This window comes from Nyctereutes procyonoides, unplaced genomic scaffold (assembly GCF_905146905.1).
Source record: "Nyctereutes procyonoides isolate TBG_1078 unplaced genomic scaffold, NYPRO_anot_genome, whole genome shotgun sequence".
Lineage (NCBI taxonomy): Eukaryota > Metazoa > Chordata > Mammalia > Carnivora > Canidae > Nyctereutes > Nyctereutes procyonoides.
The window spans coordinates 7,510,645-7,526,463 of NW_026575121.1; the positions used below are offsets into that span (position 1 = coordinate 7,510,645).

At 39.9% G+C, this 15,819-nt stretch overlaps 1 protein-coding gene across 6 annotated transcripts in view; it reads left to right on the forward strand.

Annotated features, from left to right (window-relative positions):
* ENOX1 (ecto-NOX disulfide-thiol exchanger 1) overlaps positions 1-15,819 on the forward strand; it is a 550,745-nt gene that overhangs the window by 511,897 nt on the left and 23,029 nt on the right. For all 6 annotated transcript variants that reach the window (XM_055336178.1, XM_055336176.1, XM_055336180.1 and 3 more), the window contains one exon: positions 15,312-15,414. In XM_055336178.1, the coding sequence (XP_055192153.1) occupies positions 15,312-15,414 (103 nt within the window). The remainder of the gene's footprint in view (positions 1-15,311; positions 15,415-15,819) is intronic.

The window sequence follows — 15,819 nt, forward strand, 5'->3', positions numbered from 1 at the left end:
ATTTATATTTTATCTCACTTTTTAAATTTTAATTCCAGTGTTCTATCAGTTTAAGGTGTACATATAGTGATTCAGCACTTCCATACGTCACCCTGCGCTCGTCATGACAAGTGCCCTCCTTAATCCTCATTAACCTATTTCACCCATCCCCCACCTACCTCCCCTCTGGTAACCATCAGTTTGTTCTCTGTAGTTAAGAGTCTATTTCTTGGCTGGCTTGTCTCTCTTTTCCTTTGCTCCTTTCTTTTGTTTCTTGAATTCCACATAGAGTGAAATCATACGGCGTTTGTCTTTGTCTGACTTATGTTGCTTAGTATGATACTGTCTAGTTTCATCCATGTTGCTGCAAATGGCAAGATTTCATTCTTTTTATGGCTGAATAATATTCCATGATATATATATACATATCATTATATATATTACATGTATCACTTTATATATATATATATATATCACTTGTTCATTATCCATTCATCTATTGATGGACCTGGGCAGTTTCCATATCTTGGCTATTGTAAATAATGCTGCAATAAACACAGGGCTTCATTAATTCCTTTGAATTAGTGTGTTTCTGGGTTTTGGGGATAAACACTCAGTAGCATGATTTCTGGATCATAGGGTAGTTCCTTTTTAACTTTTGAGAAACCTCCATACTGTTTTCCATAGTGCCTGCACCAGTTTGCATTTGGGTCATCAGTGCGAGAGGGTCCCTTTATCTCCACATCCTCACCAATATTTGTTGTTTCTTGTGTTTTTTTTTTTTTATTTTAGCCATTCTGACAGGTGTGAGGTAATCTCATTGTAGTTTTTATTTGCATTTCCCTGATGCTGAGTGATGTTGAGCAACTTTTCATGTGTCTATTGGCCATCTGGATGTCTTCTTTGGAGAAGTGTCTATTCATGTATTCTGCCCATTTTTTAATTGGATTAATTGTCTTTTTAGTGTTGAGTTGTATAAGTTCTTTATATATTTTGGGTACTAACCCTTTATCAGATACATCCTTGGCAAATATCTTCTCCCTTCAGTATGTTGCCTTTTAGTTTTGTTGTTTCTCTTTGCTATGCAAAAGCATTTAATTTTGATGTGGTCCCAACAGTTTATTTTTCCTTTTGTTTCCCTTGCCTCAGGAGACATATCTAGGGAAATGTTGCTATGGTCAATGTCAGAGACATTACTATCTGTTGTCCTAGGATTTTTATGGTATCAGGTTCAGTCAGGTCTTTAATTCATTTAGTGTTTATTTTTGTGTGTGGTGTTAGAAAGTGGTCCAGTTTAATTCTTTTGCATGTAGCTGATCAGTTTTCCCAGTACCATTTGTTGAAGAGAATTTTTTCCCATTGGATATTCGTTCCTGCTTTATCAAAGAAAAGATATTCGTTCCTGCTTTATCAAAGAAAGACCATATAACTGTGGGTTTATTTCTCGGCTCTCTAATCTATCCCATATAGGTCTGTTTTTGTGCCAGTACCATACTGCTTTGATTACTATAGCTTTGTAGTATATGTTAAAATCTGGGATCGTGATACCTCTAGTTTTGTTCCTTTTTTTCAAGTTGCTGTCACTATTCAGGGTCTTTCATGGTTCTATACAAATTTTAGGATTCTTTTAGTTCTATGAAAAATGCTGTTGGTATTTTGGTAGAGATTGCATTAAATCTGTAGATTGCTTTGTGTAGTATGGACATTTTAGCAATATGTGTTATTCCGACCCATGAGCATGGGATGTACATTTATATCATCTTCAATTACTTTCATCAGTGTTTTTTTTTTCTTAAGATTTTATTTATTTATTCATGAGAGACACCGAGAGAGAGGCAGAGACATAGGCAGAGGGAGAAGCAGGCTCCATGCAGGGAGCCCAATGTGGGACTCCATCCAGGGACTCCGGGATCACGCCCTGAGCCGAAGGCAGGCACTCAACCACTAAGCCCCCCAGGCATCCCTCATCAGTGTTTTATACTTTTCTGATTCTCCTTTTCTGATTCTTTCACCTCCTTCATTAAGTTTATTTCTAGGTATTTTATTCTTTTTGGCACAGTCGTAAATGGGACTGTTTTCTTAATTTCTCTTTCTGCTGCTTCATTATTAGTGTATAGAAATGCAAGTTATTTCTACATATAGATTTAGTATCTTGCAATCTTATTTAATTTATCACTTCTGGTAGTTCTTTTTTTTTTTCTAAGTCTTTAGTATTTCCTGTATAAACTACCATGTTATCTGCAAATAATATAAGTTTTACTTCTTCCTTACCCCATTTGGATGCCTTTTATTTCTTTTTTCTTATGTGATTGCTGTGGCTAGAATTCCCAATACTATGTTTAATAAAAGCAGTGAAAGTGGACATTCTTTTCCTGTTCCTGATCTTTGGGGAAAAGCTCTGTTTTTCACCATTGAATATGATGTTAGCTGTGGGCTTTTCATATGTGGTGTTTATTATATTGAGGTATGTTCCCTCTGAACCTGCTAGTTAAATGCTTTTATCATGAATGGATGTTGTACTTTGTCAAATACTTTTTTTGCATCTATTGAAAATGACCATAGATTTCTATCTTTCTCTAACTGATTTATCACATTTATTTGTGAATATTGAGCCACAGGAATAAGCCCACTTGATCATGGTGAATGATGTTTTTAATGTATCACTGGATTCACTTTGCTAATATTTTGTTGAGGATTTTGCGTCTATGTTCAACAGGGATACTGGCCTGTAGTTCTTTTTGTCTTTATCTGGTTTTGGTATCACGGTAATTCTGCCCTTCCAAAGTAAATTTGGAAGCTCTCCATCCTCTTTTTTTCTTTTTTTTTGAAATAGTTTGATAAGAATAGATATTAACTCTTCTTTAAATATTTGGTAGAATTCATCTGTGAAACTGTCTAGTCCTAGATTTTTGTCTCTTTGACTCCTGGATCTGGATTTTTGTTTCCTTCTCCAGATTTGAGAAGTTTTCAGCTATTATTTCTTCAAATAAATTTTCTTTTTTTTTAAGATTTTATTTATTTATTCATGAGAGGAACACACACACACACACACACACAGAGAGAGAGAGAGAGAGAGAGAGAGGCAGAGACACAGGCACAGGGAGAAGCAGGCTCCATGTAGGGAGCCCGACGTGGGACTCGATCCCAGGTCTCCAGGATCACACCCTGGGCTGACGGTGGTGCTAAACTGCTGAGTCACCCTGGCTGCCCTCAAATAAATTTTCTGCCCCCTTTTCTTTCTTTTCTTCTTTTGGGATCCCTCTATTGAGAATGTTATTATGCTTGATGGTGTTGCTGGGTTCCCTTAGTCTATTTGCATTTATTTATTTTTCTCTCTCCCATTCAACTTGTTTTCTATGACTCTGTCCTCCAGGTTGCTGATCCATTTTTCTGTTTCTTCTACTATACTACCTACTCCATCTATTGTATTTTGAGAGTTGGGGTACAGAGGAAGGAGTGAGAACCTTAAGCAGGCTCTCACCCAGCATGGACCCCAAATGGGGCTCAATCCCATGACCCTGAAATCATGATCTAAGCCAAAATCAAGTCAGATGCTTAACTGACTGAGCCACCCAGGCACTCCCCAAATAGAGTATTTTTAATTTCAGTTATTGAGTTCTTCATCTCTAGTTGGTTCTTTTTAATGTTTACTGTCTCTTTGGTAAGGGTCTCACTGAGGTCCCTCCACTCATTCCTCTAGTCCAATGAATATATCTATGACCTTTACTTTAAATTCTCTATGGGGCATGTTACTTCATTTAGCTCTCCTGATGTCATGCTGTTCTTTCATTTGGGACATATTCCTCTGTTTCCTCATTTCTTCTGATTCTCTGTTTCTATGTGTTAGGAATGTCATCTACAACTACTACTCTTGAAAGTAGTGGCCTTATGAAGATGTCCTGTAGTGCCTTGAAGGCAATGTCCCTTCTTTACCAGAACCTCGAGTTTCAGGGGGTGTCTCCTATGTGTGTTGTGTGCACTTCGCTCTTGTGCCAGCACTGCATTCTGCCTTCAGTCTCGTCACCCGCAATGGCTGTCTTTGCCTATTGTGAGCAGGGTTTGGTCCCTATGTTGTTACAGGGCCAATCTGGACCTGCCCTGGACATGATTTGAATCAGACCAGGCATTTGCTAGAAATACAGTAGCACTGCAGGGTGCTTTCCCTGAGAAGCTTTCATTGGTGGGTGGCACCTGGAGCCTGCAATCATACCAGATGTCTGCCCACAGCCTACTACTGGGGCTGTAGTTGGACTGCTTTATGTAGTTATCCTCCACTCACCTGGGCAGGAGTCACTTTGGAGTGGTGCTGGCCCCTGCTAGGAGTGCTTGCACACTGCACTTTGAATGGACTCTGACCAAGGGTATATTGTGAAGGGCATGTCTGCAGGATAATTCAGGGGTGAGGCATGTGGTGTTAGCAAATGTGCGGGTCTACTGTGAGATGTAAAGTGGACCTGCTTTATAAAACTCCTGCTGCAGGGCTGAGACCTGCAGCTGCCTGGATGGACGCAGGCAGGTTGGAAGAGGCAAATGGGCAGAAAACAGCAGGTGTAGGGCAAGCAGTGTTTATAAGGTATGCCCAGGTCTGCTTGTGGGAGGAGACCTGGAGCAGAGGCCTGGCTAGAGGGGGCATGTCCACAGGAGAACATGAGGTAGGGCTCACTGTTAATAAGTTAGGTAGAGAGTTTGGAATGCTGCTGGCTCCCACAAGTGTCTGTGTTGCGGGGAGGGGAGAGGCAATGGTACTTTACAGCTCCTTTATTCCTGGAGAAGTCTCCCAACAATCCCTGCCCCTCCAACACATGCTCTGAGATTAGTAAATAAATCTCTCTGATACACCCCAGGCAGTTTGCAAAATGCTGCTTCTGTGCAGGATTTCATGCTGATGGGCTGTGTTTGTGCTGTCTCTTTTAGAGCTTGGGCTCCAGCTCCATTTCCTCTAACCTTCCTCTCTCAGAGAAGAACCTTCTGACTTTTACAGTTCCAAGTGTTAGGTCCTTCTGATTGTAAGAACTCCTGAAATTATGTCCCTCTGGTTTCCAAAGCCATATTGCAGGGATTTGTCTTTCCTGTGTGAGTTCCCGGTGCCTGGTGTAATAGTCTTCTTCTCTCCCTCTTCACACCCACGGTGTCCCTCCATCCCTCCATCCCTCCTGCATACAGTCTTGTGGGTCCATTTAACTCCCAACCATGTCTCTGTCTTTTCTTGCCTCTTCAATGCAGCCTCCTCTTTACATTTAGTGGTGGAGAGTCTGTCCTGCCAGTCTTCAGGTCATTTTTCAGCTTATTTATACTGATGTGTTACCTAGTTGTTCAGTGGGACAAGATGAGCTTAGGATTGTCCTATTCCGCCGTCTTCTGTGGAGATCCTTCTATTTTTAATTCTGGAGGAATCTCTGTATTGTTTTCCACAGTGACTGTACCAATTTGCCTTTCCACCAATGGTGCATGAGGGTTCCTTTTTCTCCATATCCTCACCAACACTTGTTGCTTCTTGTGTTTTTGATCTTAGCCATTCTCACAGGTGTGAGGTGATATCTCATTGTGGTTTTAATTTGCATTTCTCTGATGATAAGTGATACTGAGCATCTTTTCATGTGTATTGACCATCTATATGTCTTCTTTGGAAAGACATCTGAGGCATCTATTCAGATCCTCTGCTAATTTTTAAATATGATTCTTTAGAAGGTTTTTGGCGTTGAGTTGTATAAGTTCTTTACATATTTGGGATATTAGGCCTTTACTGGATATATCATTTGCAAGTATCTTCTCCCATTCAGTAGGTTGCCTGTTTTGTTTTGTTGATGGTTTCCTTCACTGTGCAGTGAAGCATTTTTATTTTGATGTAGTCCCAATAGTTTATTTTTGCTTTTGCTTCACTTGCCATGAGAGACATAGCTATAAAAATGTTGCTAAGGCTGATGTCTGAGAAATTATTGCCTGTGTTTTCTTCTAGAATTTTTACATTTTAGATTTCAGGTCTCACATTTAGGTCTTGAGTTCATTGTGAGTTTATTTTTGTGTATTGTGTTAGAAAGTGGTTCAGTTTTCCCAACACCATTTGTTGAAGAGACTTTTTTCTCCACTGTATATTCATGCCTCCTTTGTCATAGATTAATTTACCATGTAAATATGGGTTTATTTGGCGGCTCTGTATTCTGTTCCCTTGATCTCTATGTGTTTTTGTGCCAGTATAATTTTGAAAACTGTAGGTTTGTTGTAAAGTCTGAAATCTGGAATTATAAAGTGTCTAGCTTTTTCCTTCTTAAGACTGCTTTGGCTATTCCAAATCTTCTTGGTTCCATACATGTTATGAGTATTTGTTCTAGTTTTGTAAAAAAAAAATGCTGTTGGGTATTGCACTGAGTCTGTAGAGTGCATTGGGTAATATGGACATTTAAAAAATATTCTTCTAAAAAAATAAATAAATAAACATAAAAAATATTCTAAATCAAAAACATGGAATATATTTCCATTTGTTTATGTCATCTTCAGGTTTTTTCATCAATATTTTAGTTTTCAGAGGATAGGTCTTTTACCTTCTTGGTTAAGTTTTTTGTTAGGTATTTTATTCTTTTTGGCACAATTGTAAATGGAGTTGTTTTCTTATTTCTTCTTCTGCTACTTTGTTAGTATATAGAAATGCTACTGATTTGGGGGTATTATTTTTGTATTCTCTCAGTTAACTGAATTCGTTTATTACTTCTAGTAGTGTTTCAGTAGAATCTTAAAGATTTTCTGTGTAGTAGTCCATCATCTGCAGTAACAGTTTAACTTCTTTACCAATATGGATGCCTATTTCTATTTCTTCACTGACTCCTGTGGCTAGAACTGTGTTGAATAAAAGTGGAGAAAGTGGACATCCATGTCTTGTTCCTGATCTTAAAGGAAAAACTCTCAGTTTCTCCCCGAGTATGACTTTAGCTATGGATTTGTTTGTTTGTTTGAGAGAGAGAGAGAGAGAGAGAGAGAGAGAGAGAGCGAGCATGTGCACAGGGGAAGGGATAGAAGGAAAGGGAGAAGCTCAAGCATACTCCCTACTGAGCACAGAATCTGACTCAGGGCTCCATCTCCTGATCCTGAGATCACACCTGAGCTGAAGAGTTGGACGCTTAACCAAATGAGCCACCCAAATGCCCCACTATGGGTTATTCATAAATGCCCTTTACTTTATTGAGGTATGTTCCCTCTGAACCCACTTTGTTGAGAATTTTTATCATGAAATTTGAAGCTTGTCAAATGCTTTTTTGCTTTTACTAGGATACTGTAATTTTTATCTTTTGTTAATGTGGCTGATTTGTGAATATTGAACCATCCTTGCATCCCCAAAGTAAACCCCATTTGACTGTTATTAGTGATTTTTTAAATGTATTTTGGAACATGGTACTTTCTTGAGGATTTTGCATCTATGTCCATCAAGTATACTAGTCTGTAGCTTTCTTTTCTGTGGTATCCTTGTTTGGTTTGGATACCAGGGTAATGCTGGCCTCATAGAATACATTTGGAGGCTTTCCTTCCTCTTTTTTATTTTTCCTTCCTCTTTTGATTTTATGGAATAGTTTCAGGAGAATATATATTAACTCTTACTTAAATGTTTGGTAGAATTCATCTATGAATCCATCTGCTCCTAGTCCTTACTTTTTGGTAGTTTCTTGATTCCCAATTCAATTTTGTTACTAGTAATTGGTCTGTTCACATTTTCTATTTCTTCTTGGTTCGGTCTTAAAAGATATTGTTTCTAGAAATTATCCATTTTTTCTAGGTTGTCCAATTTTTTGGCATATAATTTTTCACAGTATTCTCTTCATTGCCTTTTTATCTCTGTGGTGGAAGATCTTTCTTCTCTCTCATGGGATTTTATTTATTTGGGTCCTTTTTATCTCTTTTTTAAAATATTTTATTTATTTATTTGAGAAGAAGAGTGAGTGAAGGAGGCAGTACAGAGAGAGAAAGCAGCAAACTCTCCTGCTGAGAAGGGAGTCCAATGTGGGGCTCAATTCCAGGACACTGGGATCATGATCTGAGCTGAAGGCAGACATTTAACCAACTGAGACACCCAGAAGCCCCTCTTTTTTTTTTCTTGATGAGTCTGGCTAAGGGTTTATCAATTTTATCTTTCAAAAAAAAAAACAGCTCTTGGTTTCTTCATTCATTAATTTTAGTCTCTGTGTTATTTATTTCTGCCCTGATCTTTATTATGTCCTTACCTCTACTCACGTTGGGCTTTGTTCTTTTTTCTAATTTCTTTAGACATAAGGTCAGATTGTTTGAGTTTTTTCTTGTTTCTAGAGGCCAGCCTGTACACTGTTTCCTTCTTAGAACTGTTTTTCAATGCATCCCAAAGATTTTAGACTACTGTGTTTTCGTTTTTACTTGTCTCTATGTAATTTTTTATTTCTTCTTTGATTGCTTCACTGACCCATTGGTTGTTTATTACCCTGTTGTTTAGCTTCCATGTGTTTATGTTTTCCCCAGGGTTTTTCTTGTGATTTATTTCCAATTGCATACTATTGTTGTCAGAAAAGATTCAGAGTATGACTTTAATCTTAAATTTGTTGAGACTTGTTTGTGACCTAACATAATCTATTTTGGAGAATACTGCTTGTGCACTTAAGGAAAAGAATGTGTTCTTTTGTTTTTGAATTTTTAAGATTGTATTTGAGAAAAAAAATATTGTAGTTGAGAGGGAATGAGAAAGAGAGAGAGAGAAAGAGAGAGAGAGAGAGAGAGAGAGAGAGAAAGCAAGCATGAGCTATGCAGAGAAGCAGAGGGAGGGGAGAAGCAGGTTGAGCTTCTCCCTGCTGAGCAGGGAGCCCAACACAGGGTTCAATCCTGAAACTCCAAGATCATGACCCAAGCCAAAGGCAGACACTTAACTGAGCCACCCAGGTGCCCCACGAATGCATATTCTCTTGTTTTTGGATGGATATTCTGTATATATTATTATGTCCATCTGGTCTTAGGTAACATTCAATGACACTGATCTTTATTAGTTTTTCTGCCTGGATAATATCCATTGATGTGAGTGGGGTGTTAAAGTCCCCTACTATTATTGTATTACCATCAGTGTCTCTCTTTATGTTCACTAGCATTGCTTTATGTATTTAGGTGCCCCAGTGTTGGGTGTGTAGATATTTACAACTGTTATAGTCTCTTGTTGCATGGATCTCTTTATCATTATGGAATGCCCGTGTCTCTTGTTAAAAGTCTTTGTTTTAAAGTCTATTGTTGCCCCAGTTTTGTTGGGGGGTTTTTTGCCTTGATTTGCATGGTAAATGTTTTTCTATCCCCTTCACTTCCATTCTATATGTGTTCCTATCTTCTGTAGGTAGGAGGTAAGTCTCTTATAGACAGCATATAGGTGGTCTTGATTTTTTTATACATTGTACCACGCTGTGCTTTTTATTGGAACATTTAGGCCATTGACATTAATTGACAGATACGTACTTGTTGTCACTTTGTTGTTTGTTTTCTGGTTGTTTTTGTAGCTCTTCTGTTTCTTCTCTTGGTCTTTTTGTGATTGATTAGTTTCTATAGTGTTGTTTGGCTTCTCTCTATTTTTTGTACATCTCTTACAGGTTTTGGGCTTATGGTAACCAAGAGGTTTATATATAATGTCCTAAGTAACTAGCAGTCTATATTAATCTGATGGTCATTTAAGTTCAGGCCCATTATTAAAGAAAAGAAAAAAATTTTTTTCCCACTTCGCTTCCTGTTTTACTCCCTTCTCCATATCTTATGTATATCCTGTCATATATCTTTTTATTCATATTTTATTACATCTCATATGACCATTTCTTTTCCACTTAAAGCAGTCCCTTTAATATTTCTTGTAAGGTTCACTTAGTGATGATAAATTCCCTTATCTTTAGTCTAGGGATCTCTCTCTCTCTCTCTCTCTCTCTCTCTCCTTCAAATCTGAATCATAATCTTGCCAGGTAGAGTATTTTTGGTTGCAGGTTTTTCCCTTTCAGCACTTTCAATATACCACGCCCCTGCATTCGGGCCTGCAAAGTCTGCAAAAAAAAAAAAAATTTAGCTGACAATCTTTGCATGTTTTCCTTTGTAGGTAACTTTTGCTTTTCTCTTGCTGTTTTAAAATTCTCTTTACCTTTGACATTATGTATCAGGGTGTGGAGCTCCTGGAGTTCATCTTATTTGAAATGCTCTATGCTTCTTGGACCTAGATGTCTGTTTCCTTCCTAGGTTAGGGAAATTTTTAGCTATTATTTCTACCCCCTTCTCTCTCTCTTTCTCCTGCAGGGACTCCTAGAATGCAGATGTTTGTTTGCTCGATGTTATGATCCCTTAACCTACTGGATTTTTTAAATTCTTACCCTCTTTTGCTCTTCAGCTTGTGTGCTTTCCATTACCCTTTCAAATCACTGGTACATTCTCCTGCATCTGATAATCTATTGTTGATTCCGTCTACCATTTTATTAGTTATTTTGTTCTTCGATTCTGATTGGTTCTTTGTTATAGTTTCATTTCTATCTCTTTATTGAAGGCCTCACTGGATTTTTCTACTCTTCTCTCTAGCCCAGTGACCATTTTTATGTTCATTACTTTAAAATCCTTATCAGGCATATTGCTTATCTCCATTTCAGTTAGTTCTTTTTGTGAGGTTTTGTACTGTTCTTTATCTTGGAGCACATTCCTCCATCTCCCCATTTTGCTTAACTTTCTCTGTTTCTGTGGATTAGATGAACAGTTACTTCTCCTAAACTTGAAAGAATTATCTTGTATATGGTTATCCTCTGTGTCCTTGGTGATGTTTGCTGGTTGGCTTGAGCTGTGGCTGGCACAGGCTATGGGTTCCAGGGCTTTCCACATAGGGGGCACCCTGACTGGACAGCTAAAGCTGAAATGGGCACAATCTAAGGTGTTCAGGGAACTCTGTGCAAGTGGTACCCTGGCAGGGTGGCTGGAGCCAAAGTAGTGTGCTTGTTGAGAGTTCTCTGAGTTGTCTACACAGAGAATGCCCAGATAGAATAGCTGAAACTAAAGTGCAGGTGCAGGCCAGGGGGACCTGGGACTCCAAGCACAGAGGGCACATTGGCAGGCTAGCTGAAGCTCAAGTGAATGTAAACTGGGATGTTCCAGGACTCTCAGCACAGAAGATGTGCTGAAGGAGTAGATGGAGTTGAGGCAAGGTATAGGCCAACACATTTTCCGGGCATTCTGTGCAGGGGGCACCCTGGCAGGACAGCAAAAGCTAAACTGGGCACAGGATAGTGTGGTCCCTGAACTGACTACACAAAATATCCCCTAGCAGGCCAGCTGAAGCAGATGTGAGCCAGTTTGTCCTGGAGCTCTCCACACTGAGGGCAACCCGAGGATGACGGCTGTGGCTGAATTAGGTGCCAACTGGGATGTCTCTGGGGACTTATTGCAGGGGGCTCCCTGGCCAGGCAACTGGAGTCAAAGCCAGTTTGGGCAGCAGTGTTTTTGTGGTGCTCTGTACAGGGGTGCCCTGGTGTGATGACTGGAACAGATACAGGCATGGGCTGGGGGCCCTGGCAGGGCAGTTGGAGCTCAAGCAGATGTCAGATGAAAGGTTCTAGAGCACTCTACATTGGGGGTGCCCTAGCAAGCCATCTGAAGCCAAAGTGGTGGGGGTTTTGAGTGTTCTGGTGCTTTCTCCTTGCAGCCTTGGCACGAAGGCTAGGGCTGTGGTGAGTGCTAACTAAACGTGTTCTAGTGTGCAGCGCCCTGTGGCTGCCTTGGTGGGCTGGCTGGTACTGGTGTGGGCTCGGGATCCAGGGCTCACGGAGGCAGTAGGCCAGTGAGGCCACTTGGACTTTGCATCATTCAGTGCTTTCAAGGTGTGTGGGATGGGTAGTGAGACCAAACGGTGTTTATCAGCCCCTCCTATCCACAGAGCACTCCAGCAACTGCCCCTACCATTTGGCAGAGTTCTAGAGCTGGATTTTCTATAGGCTAGTTGCTATTTTTAAACCATGGCTTTCTTCTGTACCCCAGTGCATCTGAGGCTGGTGTTTGCCTAGGGGACCTGGGGCTTGCTGAGGTGGCTAGCCAGCTATGGTGACCGGACTGGGATCTGGTCTCTGCTTTTAAGGTGGAGGGGGGAGCGGAAACCATCTTGTTCTCCAGTCTCTGGGACCCAGAGAGTGTTCCCATAGCTCTTCCACCATTTGGTGGAGTTCAAGGGCTGGCTCTTTTAAATGCTAGTCACTCTTTTTAAGCAATGGCTTTTTTTGTGTGTCCAATTTGTGAGGAATCAGTTCCAGGTCCTTCAGTTCTTTCCCTCCCCACTGCCAGTCACAGCGTGGGGGTAGGCGCTCCCTTCTTTACCCTCTCACTGCTCTCTCTTTCCATTCTCCCTCTTGTTATGTAGAAGCTGTTCAGTCAGGCCTTAGTTGTTCTTCAGGAGGAATTGTTCTATCAGTAGGTATAATGTGGGGTGTTCCCCGGAGGAGGGAAGTTCAGAGTCTTCCTATGTTGCCATCTTGCCAGAACCTCCAAGTCTGCACCTTGGTACCACCCAGCCTACGACTGGCTTAGGCTCCAGGGCACTTGGTCAGTAGTAATGCTTTTGAGTGGACACAGGTTGGCCCACGTCACTAATGACCTGGTGGACCCAGGTCTCTCGGTGCACTTGGACACACCTTGCACTATAATGGAAACGAGAATTCCCCTTTTGTGGATTCTTGACACTAGCTTCTTACAACCTTCCAACACTACTTGGAGCCTGCCTGACCGCCTTCTTTAGGCCCTGTACCACTTCCCAGGACAGTTCTGGGCCCTGGGGAAGGAGGCAGAAAAGCAGCACCATATCCACCCTGGGCAGAACCCACAGTTACCACTGGGGCCCTGGCCTCGTGGACTGCTGTTAAAGCCTTAAAGAGAGGGGTGTCTGCTTCACAGTCACTGACAGTGACCATGTAGGAGAACATCACTTGTGGTCAGCAGAGCACATGCTGCAATAGTCGATCTCTAAGATATTTCCCAGGGCTCATCTCTCTTTCCATGCCCATTTACCCAACCCTAAGTCGTTATCAAAGTAACAGTCAGTGGTAAGCCCTTTCTGGCTCCCTGGAGAATTTGTTGGGGCCTGCTCAACGTCCCCTTCCAGCTTTGAATATGGGACAAGTGCCTGATAAGACCCTTGAGCCGTCTCTGTCTATTCTTCCACTGTGACTGTTCCTCACGTACTTACAGCCTTCCCTCTGTGGTCCTTCTCCCTTACTAAACCTGGATCCTCAACTGGGTGATGGCTCCAGGACACCACTCAGTTTTGTCAGTTAATGTGGGCCTGATGTCTGATAAACTCTTCTCAGTAATTTCATTTGGCTCCAATTACCATCCAGACTGTGAAAAATCACCTTTTCTTGGGAGGTACTGTTTTCATTCGCCCCTCAGGTTCATTATCTCTTAAATGATACTATCATCATTCTAGGTAATATCTTCCATCTCTTTCCTCCTAGATCTCTTCTAGCTCTTAAAACACATCCCTATTTTATTTCATTACAGAGGGAATTCCTATACCTTTCCTCTAACTCCTCTTCTGAGCTCCTCTACATAAATCACTGTTTGTTTGGTGTTAAACTTCTGAATTGTGTTTCTCCTTCTGGGGTGGTTCCCAAGAATCTGCCCTTTTTTAAAAACCATTTTATTTACTTATTTATGAGAGGCATAGAGAGAGGCAGAGACACAGGAAGAGGAAGAAGCAGGCTCGCTGCAGGGAGCCTGATCTGGGACTCAACCCCAGGATCACACCCTGAGCCAAAAGCAGACGTTCAACCAACAACACTCCCCAAGATCCCTTTTTAGATATATAAGAACATCTTTCATTTCTAATGGTCTTTTATGTCCAGCTGTCTCCAGCCTCACTATATGGACCATTCCTTAAACCCTTCCTGACAACTGTCTCATGGGTATATCCCCACTATCAGCCTCAGGCCTCACTAGTACCCTCTTAGCCAACCAGCATCTTCCTCTGATCTATCTTTATCTTACACCCATCTTCATTTCTTATTCCATCTTCAGCAGGTAAGTCTGACCTTTAGACGAACCTCCAAAATGCTCACCAAATACTGCCAATTGCAATTTCTTAGAAGAGTGTTCATTCCTAAAAATAAATAAATAAATAAATAAATAAATAAATAAATAAATAAATAAATAAATAAATAAATAAATAAAATTTAAAAAAAAGAGTGTTCATTCCTGGCAATTTTTAATTACCCCAGATTTACAAAGTAGCAGCTCAGAGGTTAAATTCAGCTCATAGAACTTTTGTGATTGACACACACTGAAGTTTTTTTTTCTTTTATTTGAATGCCTTCAGATGGAGTTTGTGCTTTCCTTTATCTGACCAATTTTTATTTGTATTAACTGGATCAATATCTATCCCTATAATCAGTTCTAGTCCTGATAACACCTGCCAAACCTTTTGCCCAGACCTTCTAAGTTCTCCTTTGCCCCTCCCTACTACTAATGTCTAGAACCTCTAGCCTTGTGGTATCATCTGATAAGAGTATCCTCAACTGTTTGCTCAATATGCTCATCCTTCTTTGATAACTTTCAGTGAGAAATCTTCCTCTGAAACTCAACTACCCTAATGATTCTATCCCATATATGTAAGTCTCTGATCATTACATTTGATTTTCTATTATCTCATTCTCCATTTTGAGCCCTAATACCAGGTCTGGGAGAATAGGAGTCAAATATTTTTCTTTGACTCTAAATAAAAAAAGACCATAGAACTAAAAATAGTTCAACTTCAGTCAGTGTTCCACATATTATTGGTTTGTTGTATAATTCTTCATTTTTACTTTCCAAAGAAAAGAATTTCTCAACCTTCGCTTTATCTACCTTTCACAGTTGTGTATAAGGACATATACTTATTCAACGTAAACACTTCTAATAACAATCCTATCTCACCTTCCCAATAGGCCCTATTTCCGCCAAACACTCATACAAGTTACTAGCATAGTATTATAAATCAGTTTTGTGCATGCTTTGGGAGAAGTTTTTTATATTTGAAATAAAAACATGCTAAAGTAGCTATAATAAAATATTTTTTGCTAACAGAGTTTAATCAAAACATGAACAAAATATAATTTATGCCAAATTTGCCACTTTTGCATAGTTACTTGGTTTTCTGGGAGTAACAGCCAGGAAGCTAAATTTTAGTATTACTTTTCTATTTTTGGGCACATAGATCAATTACTTATAAAAGCTGATGTTCAGTTACAAATGGAAGTGATGACCTTTTTTTTTTTTTTAGAGTTGAAAAGACCTGGTGGCTTTTAGTGAAATGTACAAAATCTACATGCACTCCTATATGGTTTCTGTTTTTAACTTCATAGGAAATCAATGTGTTGACAGTCGCGTTGGTCAACCAAGACCGAGAAAACAATATTGAAAAAAGAAGCCAAGGCTTAAAATCAGAGAAAGAAGCTCTGCTCATCGGTAAGGAAATTGTTTTCCTCATCTGTTTATCTTAAATAATATTTAACGTTGTCAAGAACATATTATACTTAAACTTCAAATTAGGGACATAAAAACCAAAGGGTTTTGCTATACTGTAATCATGTAAAGTAGTTGGTTGTACAACATAAAACTCATTACAAGAAGACAGATTATTTTTCATCTCAGATGTTACAAATCTGAATTCCAAACTTTGGACACACCACTTCCAACTGAAGGCCACGTTGTGTCCAGTCCAAAAGTTCCAAATCAAGCCAGATCTCCAGACTCAAGAGAAGCTGCATCCTGAGGTCAGCCCTGTAATGTTGATGATATAGGGACATCTGGACTACCACTGCTATGCTAATCCAGGCTTCCCTGCCCAAGCTTGGATTCATTTAACCAAGA